The sequence below is a fragment of the Rhamphochromis longiceps genome, linkage group LG7 (assembly GCF_057381845.1).
Source record: "Rhamphochromis longiceps isolate RC_006_pf linkage group LG7, R_longiceps_female_GT1.1, whole genome shotgun sequence".
Lineage (NCBI taxonomy): Eukaryota > Metazoa > Chordata > Actinopteri > Cichliformes > Cichlidae > Rhamphochromis > Rhamphochromis longiceps.
The window spans coordinates 43,675,885-43,695,961 of record NC_140563.1 but is presented as its reverse complement, the minus strand read 5'-3'; the positions used below and the strand labels follow the sequence as shown (position 1 = coordinate 43,695,961).

General features: G+C 38.9%; 2 protein-coding genes across 3 annotated transcripts; one reads left to right on the top strand and one right to left on the bottom strand.

The window, feature by feature from the left end:
* Nucleotides 1-3,959: 3,959 nt before the first annotated feature.
* LOC146665960 (plasminogen receptor (KT)-like) lies at nt 3,960-10,617 on the top strand. 2 transcript variants are annotated; one of them, XM_085413764.1, is made up of 5 exons: nt 3,960-4,054; nt 4,367-4,463; nt 7,365-7,495; nt 7,612-7,721; nt 8,661-10,617. In XM_085413764.1, the coding sequence occupies exons 2-5, from the start codon at nt 4,383-4,385 to the stop codon at nt 8,786-8,788; spliced, it is 450 nt and encodes a 149-aa protein (XP_085269890.1). In that variant the 5' UTR covers nt 3,960-4,054; nt 4,367-4,382; the 3' UTR covers nt 8,789-10,617. The 2 variants fall into 2 exon arrangements, with proteins under 2 accessions (XP_085269890.1, XP_085269891.1); XM_085413765.1 differs by lacking the exon at nt 3,960-4,054 and adding an exon at nt 4,081-4,275.
* Nucleotides 10,618-16,864: 6,247 nt separating this feature from the next.
* Nucleotides 16,865-17,832, bottom strand: LOC146665959 (sterile alpha motif domain-containing protein 3-like; the record flags this gene model as incomplete). Its single annotated transcript, XM_085410963.1, has 4 exons — nt 16,865-16,870; nt 16,993-17,199; nt 17,488-17,652; nt 17,743-17,832. Coding segments are annotated over 4 exons (468 nt in total), but the record flags the coding sequence as incomplete, so codon positions are not given.
* Between the last annotated feature and the right edge of the window lie 2,245 nt (nt 17,833-20,077).

The following is a 20,077-nucleotide window of genomic DNA, read 5'->3' as shown; positions in this document are numbered from 1 at the left end:
GAAATTAACTCTCCGCTGCTCACACGGAAGCTGACTTGTGATTACTGTAACACACCGATAAAGAAGCGATCAAAATGTTCCCGACAGTAAACTCCTCCAAATATAGTGGCTCAAACATTAATGATCAGCAAACACATATTGAGCAACATTCGAGTCCTGTAGCTTGTGTCCGAAACTAATACTGGTTAGTTTTTTGTGGGTTTTTTTTAACGCACTTGTTTCTGTCTATGTGGTCAGGACTCCCAAACTATGGCGTCCTTTATCGGGAATTTTTTATACTACCTTAGTATCACCCAGTTTGACCACTTACTGTAAATATTAATCCAGGTAAAACTCATAACAATATCATCATTAGTGATGAAAGAGTTAGCAAAGATATCCTCTACTTAAAGAAAATAGGCTGTGTAAATATTTTAGTGTAAATAATAAGTAAAATTCCAGCAGCAGCACCTGAACTCTCGGTCTAAGGTCATAATCCTAACTCTATAACTTGGGGGAAAGAATCAAGAAGGACTTTTTTCTTAGAAAATGTATTTATTTATTTATTTAATGTACCACTTATAATGGCTAATGGTTACATTTCTCTGGTTATCAAGACTTGAGAAAACTAATTAACTACTACCATGGGTTGTGGTTAAGATCAATCAATCAATGATGTCGTTGGCTTTTTTTTATACTTTGACTCAGGGTTGAAGCACCAAAAATTAAATACTATACTATAATACTTTGTAATTTTTGTTCATTGTCTTCATAGATGTTCTTTTTAAACTGCATGTAACTATTTTAATTTCAGTATGCTAAGTTAAATATTTATCATTTACAAATTGCTTATTAATAGCACAGTATCACTTTATTAGTAACTTATTAATGCTTTATCCTTCCTTTCCATACTTAACACCAGCAGGGCCAGTACCTAAGGTTTTCCCCTCTACTACATCATAGTAATACGCTGTTGATGGTAAGTAATGAGCAAGACATGATCTTATTAACCTCAGCTCAGTGTTTGCCATACTCATTCCCCTTAAACGTGTTTAGTATAGTTTATTATCACGTAACACCTCTAAAAACTACAGTTATTAATAGTGTCTCTGTAACTCTTTGATTAAGTTTTTAACTCAGAATCTATCCATCTATCGATCTTCTTTTCTGGATCTGGGTCATCAGAGTTGAAGTCTAAGCAGAGACATATCCCCTCCTAGGCCACCAGGCCAGTGTGTCCTGGGTCTCCCCCATGTCTTCTTCCCAGCAGGACATGCCTAAAAACCCCTCACCTAGGTGGCTATGTGTCTACACGTTTACAGTCTATATGTGTTTTGTGGGCTTGGAGAAGACATTTGACTCCACCAGGGTGTTGCTCATTGTTTCAGTTCCAGTTAGAGCTTGGTTCTTGTGCTGGCAGTAAATCAGGCACATTCCTGGAAGAAGTTGGATCCCACCAAAGCTTCTCTACTAAAGTTTTACTTTTTCAGTATTACTAATGACGGCAACAATAAACAATATCCAGAAAGAAAAAGAATAAGATAAAATACATAACTACTTGATCTAAATTAGGTTGGGTTGCAAAATTCATATAGCAAAGCCAACGTATTAGTTTTAAGGGGATCATTCAAAGTCAACCAACAGACCGATTGACTGATGAAGTTGTGTAGTGATCATGCATTAAGACCATGAGAAGAGCTATAGGTGGGTGCTGAGTCCACCTTTGGTTGTGAAGCTGTTAAATGAGCTCTGAAAGTACTGCTGCCTCAGCATTTCTTATCCATCCATCCACCCGACTGTGAGAGGAAGCAGGAATACCCGGTGTAGACCCACACACGGGGAGATATGGGGAGAACATTCAAAGTCCACGCAGGACCCAAACCCAGGACCTTCTTGCTGTGAGGGGACAGTCCTAACCATGACAGCACTATGCCACCCTAACATAACAGCTACTCTGATGAGAAGTATTGCATATAAACACAAAAGCCATAGTGCAATATTAACAAGTAAATTTAAACAAAGCAGAATTTTGCCCAATGAGTTTAAGCCACATGTATTTGACTCAATACCCCAGAGCAGTCAATACTGTGGAATTTTCATTTGGCATGTAAATGTATTTGTAAAAAAGTACCGTTTAAATCAACACACGCGCAAAACCAAGATGTTTACACAACACTTAACAAGTCATGTGCTGAAAGCTGGAAAGCTGGAGTTGAATGAAATAACCTTATCTGAGGGAATTTTTACCTGCATGTCAAGTCATCCCTCATGTGGAATATACAGCAGGGTGTCATCCAGACATTATCCTGTGCCAACCTGCATAACATCGAACCATAAAACATTTCTGGGTTTCCCATGTGCTTACCTCTTGGCTGAATCAGGAATATCAGCTAATGTGACGAGAAGCTTTATTTTCACAGTCTTTTTCACTTACGGAAAACAGGTAAAATAGCTGTCTGTCTGTAAAAGGTACTATGACAAAGACACGGTGTTGGCGAGGCAAGGATATCTGAAACACTGACATGACATCTTTTATTTATTTTTCCTTTAAATGTAATTAATTAAAATTATTAATAAGTAAATTATTGTATTCAAAAAGAAAAATAAACAGATGTAATATGGAGAAGTTTTGTCCGCAGTGACGACCGTTCACACATGTACTTAACACTGTGACTTCTCTGTGTGACATATCTCTACACGGTTTATTTAAGTTAGCATTTGTCATGTGAAGTTGCCAGGAAGGTGACAGATGAGAAGTTCCCACTGCCGTTGTAATTCACTGATGGTACATGATAGCTTGGCTTGATATGAGTCACTGCAGCATGAAACTATCACATAAGTCCAGTTCATTTTGCTTTTGATTCATGAATTCAGAGGGGAAAACTGAAGAAGAACAAGCATGGGATGCTATTTTTCCCGCAAATTCATGGTAGGATCATGTCACACCTGATGGCTCAGGTGGTTCAAAGTCCAAAAACTCCAGCCGTGACTAGATGAAATTTCATCTGGCAGTTTAACTTCTGTTTCACTTTCAGGAGAGAAGAAGTTTCAGAATTCATCAAAGTCCACCGCAGCTCCGAGTATATCTCAAACTATATCACTACTAGTGCTAAATTAATGCTACTCCGTTATTCAAATACAAGAATAAATAAAACTGACAGGAATTCATTTTGAAAGTCAGTCCCTCTCTCTGCTGGTCATGTATCCACCATCCACACTGTTAAATATTTAGCTTACAAATTGGTGTCATATGCATTAATATATGTATAATTTTCATTGAATCTTGAATGATCTTCCATTGATGATCATTCAAGATTAAAACTATACTGTCAATGATTAAAACAAAGCTATCTGAAGTAAAACCCTTGTATAATTAACCCAGTTACCATTCAATCCAAAGGTTTTAAGAGACTACTAGGCTGCTATATTATTATTATTATTATTATTATTATTATTATTATTATTATTATTATTATTATTATTATTATTATTATTGCTTTAATAAAAACTCTCCACCACCCGGAGTTTACGTATCTTAAATCAAGCCATTCATTCAACGAGTCAACGTGTAACGCTACTATTTAAGTGACCCATGAGAACCAATAGAGGGAGCCAAACTACACCATCTAAGTCACTTTAGCCTTCAAGTAATCATTCTGTCCCTTCCTATACTTTGACAAAATCATCATAGATTTGTTTTGTTTTGGTTGATCTTGTCAACTTGCTTTTGTGTTTGTTTTAAAATAAGTGTTTTACAAATGTGACTAAAATTAAAACTGAAATGAAAAGCTATAAAAACTATTTCCTGTGTGTTTTAATTGTATTACAGTCTTTGTTGTTGTTGTTTTCTATTATTTATGTTTTATTATTTATTATTTTCATTTCGTTCAACTTACTCTTTATATTTCGAATGCAAATAAATGAATGAATAAAACAAAAAAAAAACAGTTAGTTTAGCCGGAAGTAAGACGTCATTTCCTTCCGCTAAAAAGGCAGTGCGCGTGGCTTTTATTTTGACGATCCACTCCGGAGTCCTTTCCCCAGCATTTAGCTTACAGTCTTCAAAGTGTTTGGGGTATGTAAAGCTTTTATTTTAAGTTCGCCAACTTGTCATGAAATATAAAAGTTTATACGGACAACAGTTTCATTTAGGTTAAAGACAGTAGTCGTGTTGTTATTCGCTAACTTAACGGGAAAGCTTAAAATGAGTTGAGGCTTAAAGCTAAAGCTGAAGTGAAGAGACACTGAAGGACTGAAGAGGTCACTACATGCTGAAACAAATCCAGTTTGAAGCAGGTGGCTTTTCTAAGCCCGACTCTGGAATTTTGTTTGCTGTTGTGATGAGAGCAGAGCAGCACGTTTGAATGACTGCGTGTTTAATTCACAGAAACGCCAACGCAGCCATGGGTGTCCTGCTGTCCAAATCCATGGATGACAATTTAAAAAAGCAACAAGAATTCATGCTAACGAATGCACGGCTGCAGGTGAGTGAAAGTGCACCCACTCGCACATCACCTCTGACCTCTGCTGTGACATCTTTCACTAGTGAAAGATGGTGAAAGTGAAAAAGCAAAAAAAAAAAAAAAGCAGATTTTTAATTATTTTTTAACACATAAAATTGCCCCAAACCTTCCCACCAAAAGGTTTTACCTTCATACTTTGAAATTGTACTAGTTGCAGATGCTGAAATGATGTCGGACTAAGTTTAAATTGTGCACTTGTTTATTTGCATTATTTTTGTATCAGCTCCATGAGTACAGGAGACATCCACAGCAACTGTAGGTCTGCAAACATTTTTAATCTCTATGACTACAACCAAATCCATTTAGACCCACTACTTTCCCACTACTCTCTGGAGGAGGTAATTAACTACACTGCTCATTGTCTGAGTAGTGTGATCACTGTGCGTTACTTCCTTTGTCCCACACACTGACACAAACCCCTGTCCTAATGACGACACGCATACCATCTTTCTTTTAGTGTTTAAGTATTACTACACACCAAAGTCAAAAACCAGCCCAAAGTGATTTCACAGCAGGTACCACTGTGATTCTACTTAAAGAGGAAACTTGCACAGGTAGAAAAAAAGTTTGTTACCCTGGTGAAGATCATGCTATGGCTTCTGGACTGGGGTGAGCATACACTCAGCTTTAACCTCACTCTTCCTCAATTTTTAGTCACAAAAAGAAATTCTTCTGTGGAAATACGCCACTGGGCTCAGATGTTCATATTGCTGTCTTAAGCAGGAGGAACTTTCTTTGGAAAGATGGAGTCAAAGAGGGTCAAAGCTTTCTGAAATCTTTCCAAATTACTGTAACTGTAAGATGCTTTTTTAAATGCCTATTTTCAATCCCCTGGCAATATTTCAATAGAATTGAAATCTTAGCATTGGTTAGGCGCCTCAGGTCTTCTCCTTGAGTCCTTTCTTTGTGGATTTACTAGTACATTTAGGAACATTACTCCATATCCAATTTTGGACAAATCATTTTTAAAAGCATGAGAGCATACAGAGTGCCCAAAAGTCAAAGTTTGCAAACATGCAAAAAAAAAAAAAACCTTAATCCACAAAAAAAAAAACCCTAACATGAAATATTTTGTATTCATCAGGAATACCTGCTGCACATATTTTCCGCATGTATTTGCTCTGCTTTTCTTTCTCACATGTTACATCTGTTTCTTTTCCTTCTTCCAATGTGTAGATCATGATGATTTGTGTGCATCTGTTTTCAAGTTAGTGTCCCGCTTTGTGTTCATACTTGCACCCTTCACAAATGTCACCCTCAGACTGCGTTGGTTCATTTCTGCTTTTTCCAGTCCTGTCCCAGAGTCACAGTCTGCTGCTTGTCTGAGCTTGCCAAAACCAAATCTTTTCCTTTTGATATTCCCACCAGCAGATATGTTTGTCTAGTTTTGAATTGCACATCTACACTAATAGGGCTAATTTATCACTTATGGGTTCGTAGCTATCCCATACAAACAGCCTGTAGAAACAGAAAATGGTAAAGAATGTTATACAAAGACCCTGAAGTCTTTAATGTAGATGACACATTATCATTATTATTGTTGTTATAAGTGTTCATTGTTATAAACACTCATGAGTCATTTGGCATCAGCACAAAAATGAGAGGGAGATGGGCAGAATATTGAAGGAGCAGAGGCAGTGAAAGTGGATGAGTTTAAATAGCATCCAACCATCCAAAGTAACAGTGGGTGGAGACGAGTGTCAGCGGTAATTTGTGATGGATAGTTGCAGACTGAAAGGAAAGGTTTTTAAGATGCTATGATGTGTGGTTTGGAAAACTGGAGGTGACAGAGTTGAAGATGTTAAGATTTTTTTGTTTGGAGTGACCATGAAGGACATGATTAGGAATGAGTACATCAGAGGGCCATTTCAGGTTGAGCGCTTTGGAGACAAACTAACTAATAATGTGAAACTGGTGGCTGAGCAAAGATGTGCAGTGATCTTTACTTATGTTACGTATTTGTGTATATGGGCATATTGAACTGCTTCATTTTTATAAGATGGAGACCCTGCAGCATCTATGTACTTAGATGCTGGAGTGAGTTTCAGGATAGTTTATTCAAATTTAACATCCTCTATCTTCCATTTACTTCCTTTTTTGTGACCCAGATGAAGCCGTCATGAAAGCTGACCTTTCAGCGAACGTGTCACCCCATTTCCCGTTCCTGCAGCTCATACACATGGTGTGGAGGAGCGGGAAATGCTTTCTTTTCATAATTGCATTCTTCACTCATTCACAACATGGGCCGTTAAAGGGGGACACCCTTAAGTGTGCTCAGACTACTCACTAGTTTGTTTCAGCGGATGCTGGCTTTAAAAGAACAAACACTGTCAATTACAGAAGTCATTCCTGTAATTTCCATTGAACCTAAAGAGTGTACAGCCAAGAGTCGATGTCAGGAGTACGAAACACCCAGATTGTGGAGATGAAAAGTTTGTCACTTCCTCCTTCCCTAGAGCGTAGTGTTTGTAGTTGGCATGTTTACAGCAGTGGATTCCAGGGTTTAGTTTCATGACTTAAAAAAAATTCCAAAGAAACTTCTCAAGCATACATAGAAGTTCAGTCTGTGCTCCCAACTAATCACATCTCTGTTCACGTAATGTACACTTCCTACAAGTTTTTAGGGGCTTTTTTTTAAAAAGTACTAAGCCTTTGGTGCTTATGGAGATCTCTTTAAACTGTCTGTACTCTCATAAAACAATTAACTGATGAATCAGATGATTATTACAGCTCTGATCAACAGTAATTGACTGAAATTGATTATAACTGAAAATGAAATCTTACCAAGCAGGGAAAATTTTATTTCATCATTTCTTCTTAATTTATTTTTGTGTGTCTGTGTGCGCGCGTGCATGTGCCCAGATGGAGCGCCAGATTCTGATGCAGAACCAGATGAGAGAGCGGCAGATGGCGATGCAGATCGCCTGGTCCAGAGAGTTTCTGAAATACTTTGGCAGTTTCTTTGCGGTGGCCACAGTGGGACTAACTGCAGGGTGAGATTCTAACACCTCACAAAGATCTGACACAAACACACACAGACTCATCTCTGTGTTGTGCTTTTATCTTTGCAGTTAAATATTGTCTTCTGTTTATCATCATTTTTCTTTAGAGCTATTAAAAGAAAGAACCCAGGCATGCTGGCTCCCATCATACCTCTCAGTTTCATATTTGCCTACCAGATGGACAGCGCCTATGGAACGCTTATTAATCGTATGAGAGGTAAAGCTACACACTTACAGGCATCATCATCTTAAGGAAACCTGTTTAACATTTAAAAAGAGGGTGCACAGACGGGTAAATAAATCCTTATCAAGCATTATATAGTGATTCTTTGCTTTGGTTTTAGAGGATTATTTTACTTTGAACAGCAGAACACAGACTCACTATATCCAGAAAACACAGGCTCTAATATACAGTTAGGTCCATATATATATTTAAATACATGAATAGTGTCTGTTTACCAAAACAATTTCCACTTTCCGCTATGATGGGCATCTATATAATGTGTAGACGCCCAGCTTTCATATGAGAAAATCCACATTCAAATCGGATGAAGGTTTTGGAGTTCCGGCCCCTTAACGTGTGCCCCCCGCTTTTTAAAGGGACAAAAAGTAATTGGACATTTGACTGAAAGGCTATTTCATGGGCAGGTGTGGGCACTTCCTTTGTTATGTCATTATCAATTAAGCAGATAGAAGCCCTGGAGTTGATTTGAGGTGTGGCGCTTGCATTAGCACGATTCAAATGAATACATTTTATTTTATTTGTCCAGTTACTTTTGATGTCCTGAAATGATGGGATTGCATTTTAGTTCTCACATTTTTGTGCAATCTTTTTGTTCAACCCACTGAATTAAGGCTGACAGTCGGCAGTTCAACTGGATCTGAGTTAATTAGTGTGAATGCTTGAAAAGCATTCACAGTATTGTTCTTCTAATTATATTTAAAGTTGTTATATTTAAAATTAATTGTGGTAATGAACAGAACCAAAATGCTAAAAAAAAAAAAAAATCTCTGTCCAAATGGACCTTACTGTTTACCAAATAATGCATCTAAATGTTTAACAAATATTGTGTTTAGTTATTCATTAATGACATTTTTAAAAAAGATTGCAGTCACTAATTATACCCATTAAATGTGTTTTTCATGATGTCTTTAGGGGAAGCTGAGAATATCATGGAGACTGAAAATGACCGTCTACAGTTACCTCAAGGGACTCCAACCTTTGAGAGCATAGAGAAGGCCCGCCGTGCTAAAAGCAGCCTCAGCGCCTTCTTGGAGAAATAATGTAATTAGTTATTGTCTAACAGCGTGGTTCCAGAGAGGAGCTGCAGCCACTGTACATTTCGTTTTCAACAAACCACAAAGACGGGGAAGTGGCTCACAAAGAAACCTCAGGTTTAGCTGTCCAAAACATACCCACTCCCTAAACGATACACAACTATACTTTATGTAGCATTAAGGTAAAAGCGGCCTCAGCTCCTTCTTGGAGAAATAATGTAATAATTTATAGAACAAACGTCCTCTATCATGGAAAATTTTAAGGCTCTGCTATTTCTCTCTGTCAGGTTGACCTTTATTGAACGAAAGGCTCCTTATTCTGTCTCATTTCAGTCTTTCAGATACACCAATCGGGCATTACATTATGACTACCTAACTAACACTGTGTTGGTCGCCCTTTTGCTGCCAAAGCGGCCCTGACCCATCACATGATATCTGGCACCAAGATGCCAGGTGTGGCCTCCGTGTTGAATAGTCTGAATCAGTGTTACTCACTTTGCTAATGGTCATAATGTTATGCCTGATTGGTGTATGCCACATGTTGATCCATGAGTTAAGTTTTATTACAGTGTTAAGAGAGCATTGTGTGACCACAGCAGATAACTTGTCTCTAAATATTGCACAATTGCAGTTATATCATCAGTGTTTTCTTTAGGTTGTTATTTTCCAGGGTTTGCTTTGATTATGTATGATGGACTTGAAGGGAAATTGATAGTAATATTAATCAGTTTATGTTATCTCTCTGGGGGGTTTTGTTGTATTTAGATGAACAAGAATACCAGCTGCTATAAGCCTGGTTCATGGTAAATGGCCTGTATTTGTATAGCGCTTTTCTAGTCCCTAAGGACCCCAAAGCGCTTTACACAACCTGTCATCCACCCATTCACACACACATTCACACACTGGTGATGGCAAGCTACATTGTAGCCACAGCCACCCTGGGGCGCACTGACAGAGGCGAGGCTGCCGGACACTGGCGCCACCGGGCCCTCTGACCACCACCAGTAGGCAACGGGTGAAGTGTCTTGCCCAAGGACACAACGACCAAGACTGTCCAAGCCGGGGCTCGAACCGGCAACCTTCCGATTACAAGGCGAACTCCCAACTCTTGAGCCACGATCGCCCCATGAATGTAATGATGATGATTGAACAAAGTGGTAAGACAATGATTGTTGACTTTGGTCAAAGCTGCAATTAGACCAGTGCAGAGCAGAAATTCTCTTAAACACTCTTCATAACAGCTCATTTTATCTGGCTCTTATGTGTAATACGTCGCCTTTAAAAAGCTCCTGAAACACTGATGACTGTTGCAGGTCACTTGCCTCTCTGTTTAGATGATAGACTGTATGCAAAAGATGGACGTAGCATCCAAACCCTCCACTTTTTCTCCTTTACATTCAGCTCCTGCTGTCCTGGAACAGCAAAGGCTTGCCCTTTCTTTCTCATTTCAGTGGCTACAATCCATCCTTTGTATTCAGTCTGTGGTTCTTTTCTATCCAGGTCATAGACGTGTTACTTTCTAAGAAGCTTTGTTTTGATGAAATGCCCTCTGCCAGGCTGGTAACTTTTGCAGTTGCCGATAACCAACAGCTGAAGTGATCAAAATGTAATGGTGCATTATTGGTAAAGATTCTCAGACATTTGTATTGACAGATAAAATGTATTATTTTCAACACTAAAATTTTAATTGTAGGTGTGAGGGAGCTTCAATACAAAGCTGTTGGACCTCCAACTTTTTTAAGCCATCACAGTAGATTCCAAGGTGCTGATATCTATACTTTGTGTTTGACATCTGGCAAAAATTTTAAATTAATAAAAAAAGAAAATTGAAAAGATTTCAGTGTCTGAATTGATCTTTGTGACAAGGACACCCCCTGAATGCAAAGCTGTAGAGCAGGGATGTCAGTGTTTCTGTTAATGTAATGAGATCTTTTAATCTCAAAGAGCAGCAACTTAAGCAGTATGTGGGGTTTGTTTGTTTTTTAACGTGATAATGAAATGCTGCATATTAAATGACATTTCTCAGGATGACTCTTTGGGCTTAAATTGTTAGAAGTTAATGTGTAAAGTTATGTCCTCTTTCATATTTTCCACAGCCATTCAGTGGACTGGAGTGGAGCATATTTCACAGTTTGAGTGTGAGAGGATTCCCCAACAGAGAAACAGTGAAACTAGCAGAGCCAGAGCTCAGCAAAGGCCAGAAATATTAAAGATCCTACTTTGTGCATCCTCAAAACACGCTGGCACTCCATCTTCTTGTGAGCCCTTGAGGGTCGGCCTCTGTTTCCTCCCAAAGTTGTGGGGGCCTGCTGCATCCTCCACATAATATCTGTGTGGCAACACTTGATGTCTACCAAGAAGAAGGAGAGGAGGCGGCACAAGCAGGACAAGCCGAAACAGTTGAAGGCACAGGTGCAGACGGGGAGCTTTCAGGAACCTGTGTCTGAGCCAGGCTTGCTGCACAAGTGTCTCCTGAACAGCTACCTGCACGATGTAGTGCTGCAACTGAGACCCGCCGTTTGCCTTTTCTGGTCGGCGAGTGGAGAATCGCACAGGCTGGTCTGCAAAGAGAGCTTTAGGATGCTTCCTCCCACTGTCCACTGCATCGTCCATCCACAGGGTTTGCAGGGCTGGCTCAACCCATGGCTGCCACACCACTAAGATGTTTTCAGAAATATGCAAGCATGCAACAATCATGTTTTACAGTCCTGTGGTCTCAGCCTCAGATACTTATTAAATCACACAAAGCTCATGTAGAAACAAACGAACAAAATATGTTCTCCTTAATTTCTGTCAACCACACGTTTCCAGCTATCATGGTTGCTAGGCAACCTGGGCAGCGCGACGGAGGCTAGACCGTCCCATTTCACAAGCCTCGCACTTCCGGCCTTAGCGGTCTTTGAGTACACGGCCCTTGAGGACCATTGAGGCTGCGTACTTTAAGGCTGCAGACCCTGAATTGGGATACAGCCATAAAAACCATGAAAAAAATATTGCCGTAATATGAAGCGATAGACTTTTTCATATCGTCATCCATATGTGTCGTTATATCGAACAGCCCTATTTTGAACTCTCCTCGTCCTTTGAGTGCGCAGTCGCCTTTGTTATATAGCAAGGTATTTAAAATGAATAAATAAATATCCCGTTCATTTCAATGCGCATGATCTGAGCATGCGCGAAATGACACGGAGCTATTCTTTGATCCTTTGATCTTCTCAAAGGGGAGACTGTGACGTGACGGTCGACCGCACGTCACAGTCTCCCGTGACGGTTGACGTCACTATCTCTGCCACATGAGTCTATAAATAGAGGTGCTTTAACACAGTTTACCTTTAGGACGGCCGCACCTAGAAAATAGTTTTCATTAATCTTGCGCTTGTAGTTAGCAAATATAAATAAATCACGTCTTTCAATCGTACAATACTGCAAGAATTAAGGAAAGCAATAGAGAACTCGTCATCTGTAAACATGTCAAACTCCGTTTGGGGCGCGATTTGCACTGTGGGCACTTATGCTCACAAAATTATGAGAAAAACGTTGGGATTTGATGACCAACGTTCACCCACTGCTGACCAAACTGTATGCGAGGCACCTGAAGTTCGCTGTGGTAACCAAATTTTACACGCGGAACATGAGGTACCATTGCCAGATCAGCATATACCTGAACCCCGCTTCAGCAGCTGCAGAGGACAGCATAATCAGAATAGCGGTTTAAACCAAGTGTGTGAAATTCTTCACCCTGAACATATACACAGCAGCAGCCTTCTGTGATTCAAAGACATCAGCTATGGGAAAATTCAAATCGAGATGCAGCAGACCCTGCTGAATCCAGGATCTCAGACCTAAGACCTAGTCAAAGAGTCTCAGAACACCATGATGAAATTCTTGGTAGCAATAATAGTTTTGTCAATTAAGCTTTCTTTCCCCCCCTGCAGCATGCACCTATTTTCCACTTTTCTGGATTTGACAGCACTAATTAGAGCATCTGAGTGCTCACCCATCATTTGGTTCAGTCCAAGCCATAGCTAATTGTTTGCTGGTGGTTTGAGTTGGTTGTCAGTCCACGCAGGAGTCTGATTGCTCCGTAAGGTGAGAAACATCATTTCATTTTATTTTAAAATTTCATCAAAATACTAAATTCATTAGTTCACTTTGGCAGCCCCCAGTTTTATCCAAACCACAGAAGCCACAGGTGTGCTTAGTCATTGCATTAAGCCTGTACATAATTCAGACAGTTTTAGAATATTGGACCTCCTTTTTAATCATAAATTTAAAAACAAATCCTTCAAAATCTGTCTCATCATAATAAATATACATTCAAGTGAACATTAAATTCTCTTACTTTAGGCTTAATTACGCAGAACGTTTGATCAGGAGGACATCAGGTGTTTTAGGAAAGTGATTTGGAGGTATTCATGCCATTTAGGGTCCAGTAGGTGGCAGCATTGACCAAAAATTCTCGTCACAGTCTCACAATTTTTAATCTCCTTTTCACACATTTTTCACACATATCCTGTTAGTCAGACAGCATCTCTGTATGCATGAAGCTGCACGCATGTATCACCTTCATTTAAAAAAAAAAAAAGGAGCCAGCTATTTTATTACTGTTGACCTTGTAACATTTATCATTTCAAACATAGCACAAGTCTAAAAGCATACCTGATCGGCAATCATAAGATTAACTAAATGATACGTCACCTACTGTGTGGACTGCAGGTGCGTTGTTCTGTGACGTCACTGAAAATGTTTCCAGCTTTAAAGTCTGAGGCTTTCTCTGTGTGGTGTCTGCACTCCCACGGGTCAGACATGCCAGTTAGGAGAAAACAGGAGAGCATATGAATGGGGCAAGAAGCTTAATTATTGCTACCAAGAAGCAGAAGACAAAACTGAAGTAAAAGGATTCTGTGAAGTTAAAGGAATCAAATCAAATCCATTCATTTCATTGAGAATTCAAGTTTATTTATGTGGCTTTGAATGCAAACAACAGCTGCCTGTCTCTAATACTGTAACATGTAACATGACAGAAATTCCTCCAATTAGTAGTAATACTTTAACATAACACAAATGTTATGATTTGGCACAAAAATCATGATTTGGCAAAAATACTATGATTTAGCAGAAATACTATGATTGAGCAGAAGTACTAAGATGTAGTAAAAGTACTTTGATTTAACAGAAATACAATTATGGAGGAGTAATACTTTAAAATGGGAGAAATATTGATACACACACACACATACACAGAGCCTAAAGGGAAGAGTATTTGTGCCATGGAGTGTTAACAAGAATGTGAGGTCCATATTAGAAAAGCTGGTAAAATCATAAAAGTTTGCAGAATTGTAATAAATGATGAATATGAATTACTGGTCTGTGACAGTGTATTAATTTGTAGGGAAAAAAACATGTTGACCAAGGTGGAATCGAACCCACGATCTTTGGCTTGCAGACCTGTGTCATTACCAACTGCGCCACTGGGAAAGAGAAGAGCCGCTTTGAAAAACAGGGTGATGAGGAGTCAGAATTAGATCGCGGTGAGAGGCGAAAAACGCCGTTTTTTGGAGTTACAAAATGTTGTGTAACTCAAAAACTAGGTGGACTAGAAGCTTAATTTTTGTACTGGCTGAATCAGCTTTGGTGTACTTTGACTGCGATTTTCATTGCTCTTTGTACAACCGTCACTGAGATATGACGAGAGAGGAAACGGAAGACCTCAGATATGATTGGCTGGCTGGGGACCTGGCAGAAATATATAGAAATAGTATGATTAAGCATAAATACTACATTTACCAGAAATACTATATTAAGCACAAATCCTATAAAAAGCAGAAATACTATATTAAGCACAAATCCTATAAAAAGCAGAAAATACTATATTAAGCACAAATCTTATGAAATAGCAGAAATAGTATGATTTAGCACAATAGTAATAAGTTAAACAGAAAAATTGGAAAAGCAAAATGGACAGCTGAAAAAATGCTGAACATGCTGAGGGTCCCTCAAATATACTTGTTAAATGAAAAAAAAAGTTTATTTATGTGGCTTTGAATGCAAACAACAGCTGCCTGTCTCTAATACTGTAAGGTAGTCCCTACAGTATTAGAGACAAGGCCAGCAATCTGATGAAAACTCCCCGTTGGGAAGAAACCTCCAGCAGAACCAGGCTCAGGAAGGAGCAGCCTTCTGCCGTGACTGGCTGGGTTTTCAACTGTTGTTTGCATGACTGAGATGGTAAGAGCCTAATTAACCCCATTATACCCCAATTATTAGTTATTTCCCTATTAAAATCGTCATAGTCCAGTTAGAGCCAAATAAAGTTGGCACTGACATTAGGTTTGTCTTCACCTTTTCCATTTCCATAGAGGAAAATTAAAGGTATTGTGTTAAAAATGAAAGTAAATAAATTAATATAGCTTGAATTTTGTTGACCAAGAACAATAAAATGCAAAGGCAAACGCAAGTACATCCTACAGCATGTGACATCATGTGTGCCACATAATGTCTGACCTCTTGGACCATTTTCCAGAACATGGGACGAATAGCCACAATTGCTAACTTGCACATGTTAGACACTGTGGTAATGGATTGTCCTAAAAATCCAGTTCCTCTCCTGATGATAGAAACCCCTCTATGAAGAATCCCATTATGTTCTTCTCTCCCTTCCAAAGGAGGCCTGTCTCTGTTCACAATTTCATCATGGTGTTCTGAGACTCTTTGACTAGGTCTTAGGTCTGGGATCGTGGATTCAGCAGGGTCTGATGCATCTCGATTTGAATTTTCCCATAGCTGATGTCTTTGAATCACAGAAGGCTGCTGCTGTATATGTTCAGGGTGAAGAATTTCACACACTTGGTTTAAACCGCTATTCTGATTATGCTGTCCTCTGCAGCTGCTGAAGCGGGGTTCAGGTATATGCTGATCTGGCAATGGTACCTCATGTTCCGCGTGTAAAATTTGGTTACCACAGCGAACTTCAGGTGCCTCGCATACAGTTTGGTCAGCAGTGGGTGAACGTTGGTCATCAAATCCCAACGTTTTTCTCATAATTTTGTGAGCATAACTGCCCACAGTGCAAATTGCGCCCCAAACGGAGTTTGACATGTTTACAGATGACGAGTTCTCTATTGCTTTCCTTAATTCTTGCAGTATTGTACGATTGAAAGACGTGATTTATTTATATTTGCTAACTACAAGCGCAAGATTAATGAAAACTGTTTTCTACGTGCGACCGTCCTAAAGGTAAACTGTGTTAAAGCACCTCTATTTAAGGACTCATGTGGCAGAGATGGTGACGTCAACCGTCACGGGAGACTGTGACGTGCGGTCGACCGTCACGTCACAGTCTCCCCTTTGAGAAGATCAAAGGATCAAAGAATAGCTCCGTGTCATTCCGCGCATGCTCAGATCATGCGCATTGAAATGAACGGGATATATATTTATTCATTCTAGATACCTTGCTATATAACAAAGGCGACTGCGCACTCAAAGGACGAGGAGAGTTCAAAATAGGGCTGTTCGATATAACGACACATATGGATGACGATATGAAAAAGTCTATCGCTTCATATTACGGCAATATTTTTTTCATGGTTTTTATGGCTGTATCCCAATTCAGGGTCTGCAGCCTTAAAGTACGCAGCCTCAATGGTCCTCAAGGGCCGTGTACTCAAAGACCGCTAAGGCCGGAAGTGCGAGGCTTGTGAAATGGGACGGTCTAGCCTCCGTTGCGCTGCCCAGGTTGCCTAGCAACCATGATAGCTGGAAACGTGTGGTTGACAGAAATTAAGGAGAACATATTTTGTTCGTTTGTTTGTTTCTACATGAGCTTTGTGTGATTTAATAAGTATCTGAGGCTGAGACCACAGGACTGTAAAACATGATTATTGCAAGAACATTTTGAAGAACAGCAGTGAAGTTTTCGCTAAAGCGGCGACAGATGTTGTCTTGGCAGGGATGCATTAAATCAACCTCATCACACAACTGGAAATGAAAAGAGCAGAATAGACAAAAGAATGACATTTTACATTGAGGATTTAAACTTTTGACATGTTTAAAGACACAGACTGGAGATAAATGTAAAGTGCTTTAACCCTTGAACAAAAATTCTAAAGATAATGAACAGATTGATTAATCAGTTAGTACAGAAAATAATAATCAGATTTAGAGACAAAAAAATCATTAGCTGTTTCCCCAATCATCTTAACAATTCTTACCCCTGCAGATGTCCCCAGGAATGGATCTCTCTTTAATAGGTCCACAGTACACATTCCTTCAGCTACCTCTCGACGTCTCCATGCAAAGTTTTTTGTCATGCGGTCTTTCACCAGTGCTGTGTCAGGATGTAGCTTCTTGTGCTGATCATTTAGCACCTTGATATGAGCATCAACGGAGGCTGCATCTTCCCCCACAAAGCACGAATCCTTTGTCAAAGCAGATATCAGTATTATCATAAGTAAAATCTGATAAGTTAATGTTACTCGAAATGCGGTAATTTGTACACCAAATGCTTTGAAAAAAATGCAAAAATGTTGAATAGGAATTGCAAGTTGAGCTGACTTTTGTTAAATCAACTGTGAAGTTCCTTTTTCTATGTTAATGTTATCTGTTAACATGTTTCTTTCAATTAATGTTTACTTTTAGCTTTACAGTGAACATAATAAGACTATATGTTACCTTAGCTCTTAGAGGCTGAGGGTGTGAGGACTTACGAGAGAGGGCTTCAGTCTCTTCAGACAGGAGCTGCTCGATTCCTCTGTGGTCCGATGTTTCTGCGTGCATACAAACTTTTCTTTAACCCGGTTCACTTCTTCGTTGCTGATTAGGGGAGCCCGTTCTGCTTTGAACTTTCTCTTGAGTTGGCTGTGCCAGGTGTCCTAGTTGTTTCAAATGTATATAAGTAGTTAATTATGCTTACTTTATATTAATATAATCTATAAAAGAAACAAAAAAGGAGAGGTACTCACATAACCATTTCCGTGTACATCTCTTAAGAAAGGATACTTCACAATCAGGGCTTTGATGACCTGGATGTAGTCTGAGTGGGTTGGGTACCTGTTTCAAACATAAGAAAAACAACCGACAGTACACTGATTACTCTTATCCTTTCCTGGGGGCTTTTCTGTTCTTCAATTCTTCTAATCATATTGTTATTACCGTAAATAGTATGTTGTAGACCAATGTCAAATCAATGTAGCTAAAGTTGATTTTAATTTTTTAAAAATGGGCGTGGACAAACAGCCACACCTCTCCCAAACTTCATTAATTAATTGACTGCAGTCCTGAATTATTAATTTACTCTTGAGCAAATTCGAAAATGAACACTTTGGATATCATAGTCCAGACAGTGTCTGGAGACACAGGATGTATGGTTTTACCACTATTGCCAGTTCATTGGAACCGTGTGTCACGCCAGACTCGAACGCTGGTCTCCAGATTGGGAGGCAGATGGGCTAAGCATTTGTTCTCTGCCTCTCTTACAACAGCAATATTAATATTAAGAAATTAATGTAATTATTCAGAAAGGAACCCTTACATTGTGTACTATGACAGCATTTCATAAAGAGTCCCAATTATTTTGTTTCAGTACTTCTGTTCTTTCTAGACTGGTTCTTTGAGATCCAAGCGACTCTGGACATCTTGTGGGAATTTTGGAATGGAAATAACTGCAGGCAGTCTACGGCAAGAAGGTATAGAACTGCAATACAGTAGGAAAACAGCATTAACTAGCCATTTTGCAAGCACTTAAATGCATATGCAAATTTAGACATTTATCGCAACTTACCTCTGGTTTGCTTGGGACACTGGACCTTCAACTGTACCTTCAAATGGGTCGACCGGTTGTAAAGTGATGATGACTTCCTTGTAGCGGTTTGTGAAGTCTCTGAACTTCAGCTGCTTTTTGAAAGACTTGTCAAAAAGATATGCAACCATGGTCTCAGTGAGTCCACAGTCTACCGTCAATCCATCTACATCGTTATCTGAAATATAAAGTACAGTATGAAATAAAAATAAAACCATTTTCAAATTTAGTTTTAAAGTGACATTATGGTCAATAATAATAATAATAATAAGCTATCATTGTGAATCTGTCTATATTCCCCAAAAGGAAGTTACAATTAATTCTCTTGATTAATTGTTAATATAAATTAACTGGTAATATAAAAATGTAAGTAAGTGTCCCTGCGCAGAGCTTACAGCTCTCATATTCGAAAATCCCACTAAGTAGGTGGAATGGTACAAATGTGTGCCTTCCATTGTTTAAAATCCCTTTGAGCGGGAAACAAGTTAGATGCTATAAATTTTGCTTAGAAAACGATTTTGTTAATAGCTATATTTACATACTAGCATGTTTTGAGAAATTATTGATTTTTTTACATTGTTGTACAGGGTTCGTCACTATTTATTGATAAAACACTCGAATACGGCGGGCAGACAGACGTTGAACATTCCACCAACAGTCTAAATAGTCCACATTTGTACCTTTCTTTGTTTAAAACTTCGCTAACTGCTAGCTTTCGCCCATGTTAAATCTACCTCTTCGGACTTTTGCTAACTCTACTGTAAATCTTTGCGCCTCGTCGTCTGACACGTCAATGCCTTCTTCCATCAACCTTTTAAGGAGCTCCTCCGTGGATAACCCCCTGAGAGTCATTTTCTGCGTCAACGCTAGTCAGCGCGGAGGCGGAGCACTCATCGCTGCTGCCTTTTCGGCCTTTGGGATTAATGCGCGTTGCGAACTTGACACATGAAAATACAACATTGTGGTATTAATGCGCAGTTGTTTAGAAACCGTTATGCTGTCTTGGCGAACTATATTTGTAACTTACAAAATGTAGTCACCGTAACATAAAAATCTGCTTGACATTTTAACTTCCAAAGAACCTCGGTTTAACTTGATGTTGCAAATTCCATAAAAACCTCACAATTAATGAACAATTCTAGGATGTAGTAAAAGCACAAAAGTAAATGGCCAAACATAACAGTAAAATGATTTCACGTTTTTGAAAGATTTAAAACATTAAAAAATTATAACTGGAACTTAATAAAATGGAAATGGACCAGTTTTTTTTTAACATCATTTGGTTGTGCCTGCATGTCATTGTGTGTGTGTGTTTTTTAATATAATTTAACATAACTTACACAAAGGTAGGTTACAGATATTCTTTGCATCATAGGATAATTTACGTACAGAGGAGAGGACCAACAGATTTGATTATAACATGTAGCTTTTATGAGCACACTCACATCTCATATGAATTTTACAATTAACCAGGCCCATCCAGATTTTCCCATGCTGAC

What these genes read in the sequence shown, in the direction of transcription:
- LOC146665960 (XM_085413764.1), top strand. Translation starts at nt 4,383, where the DNA reads ATGGGTGTCCTGCTGTCCAAATCCATGGATGACAATTTAAAAAAGCAA. An exon ending in ACAGTGGGACTAACTGCAGG is followed by an intron (nt 7,496 to 7,611) that starts GTGAGATTCTAA and finishes ATTTTTCTTTAG; the next exon opens with AGCTATTAAAAGAAAGAACC. An exon ending in GCTTATTAATCGTATGAGAG is followed by an intron (nt 7,722 to 8,660) that starts GTAAAGCTACAC and finishes TGATGTCTTTAG; the next exon opens with GGGAAGCTGAGAATATCATG.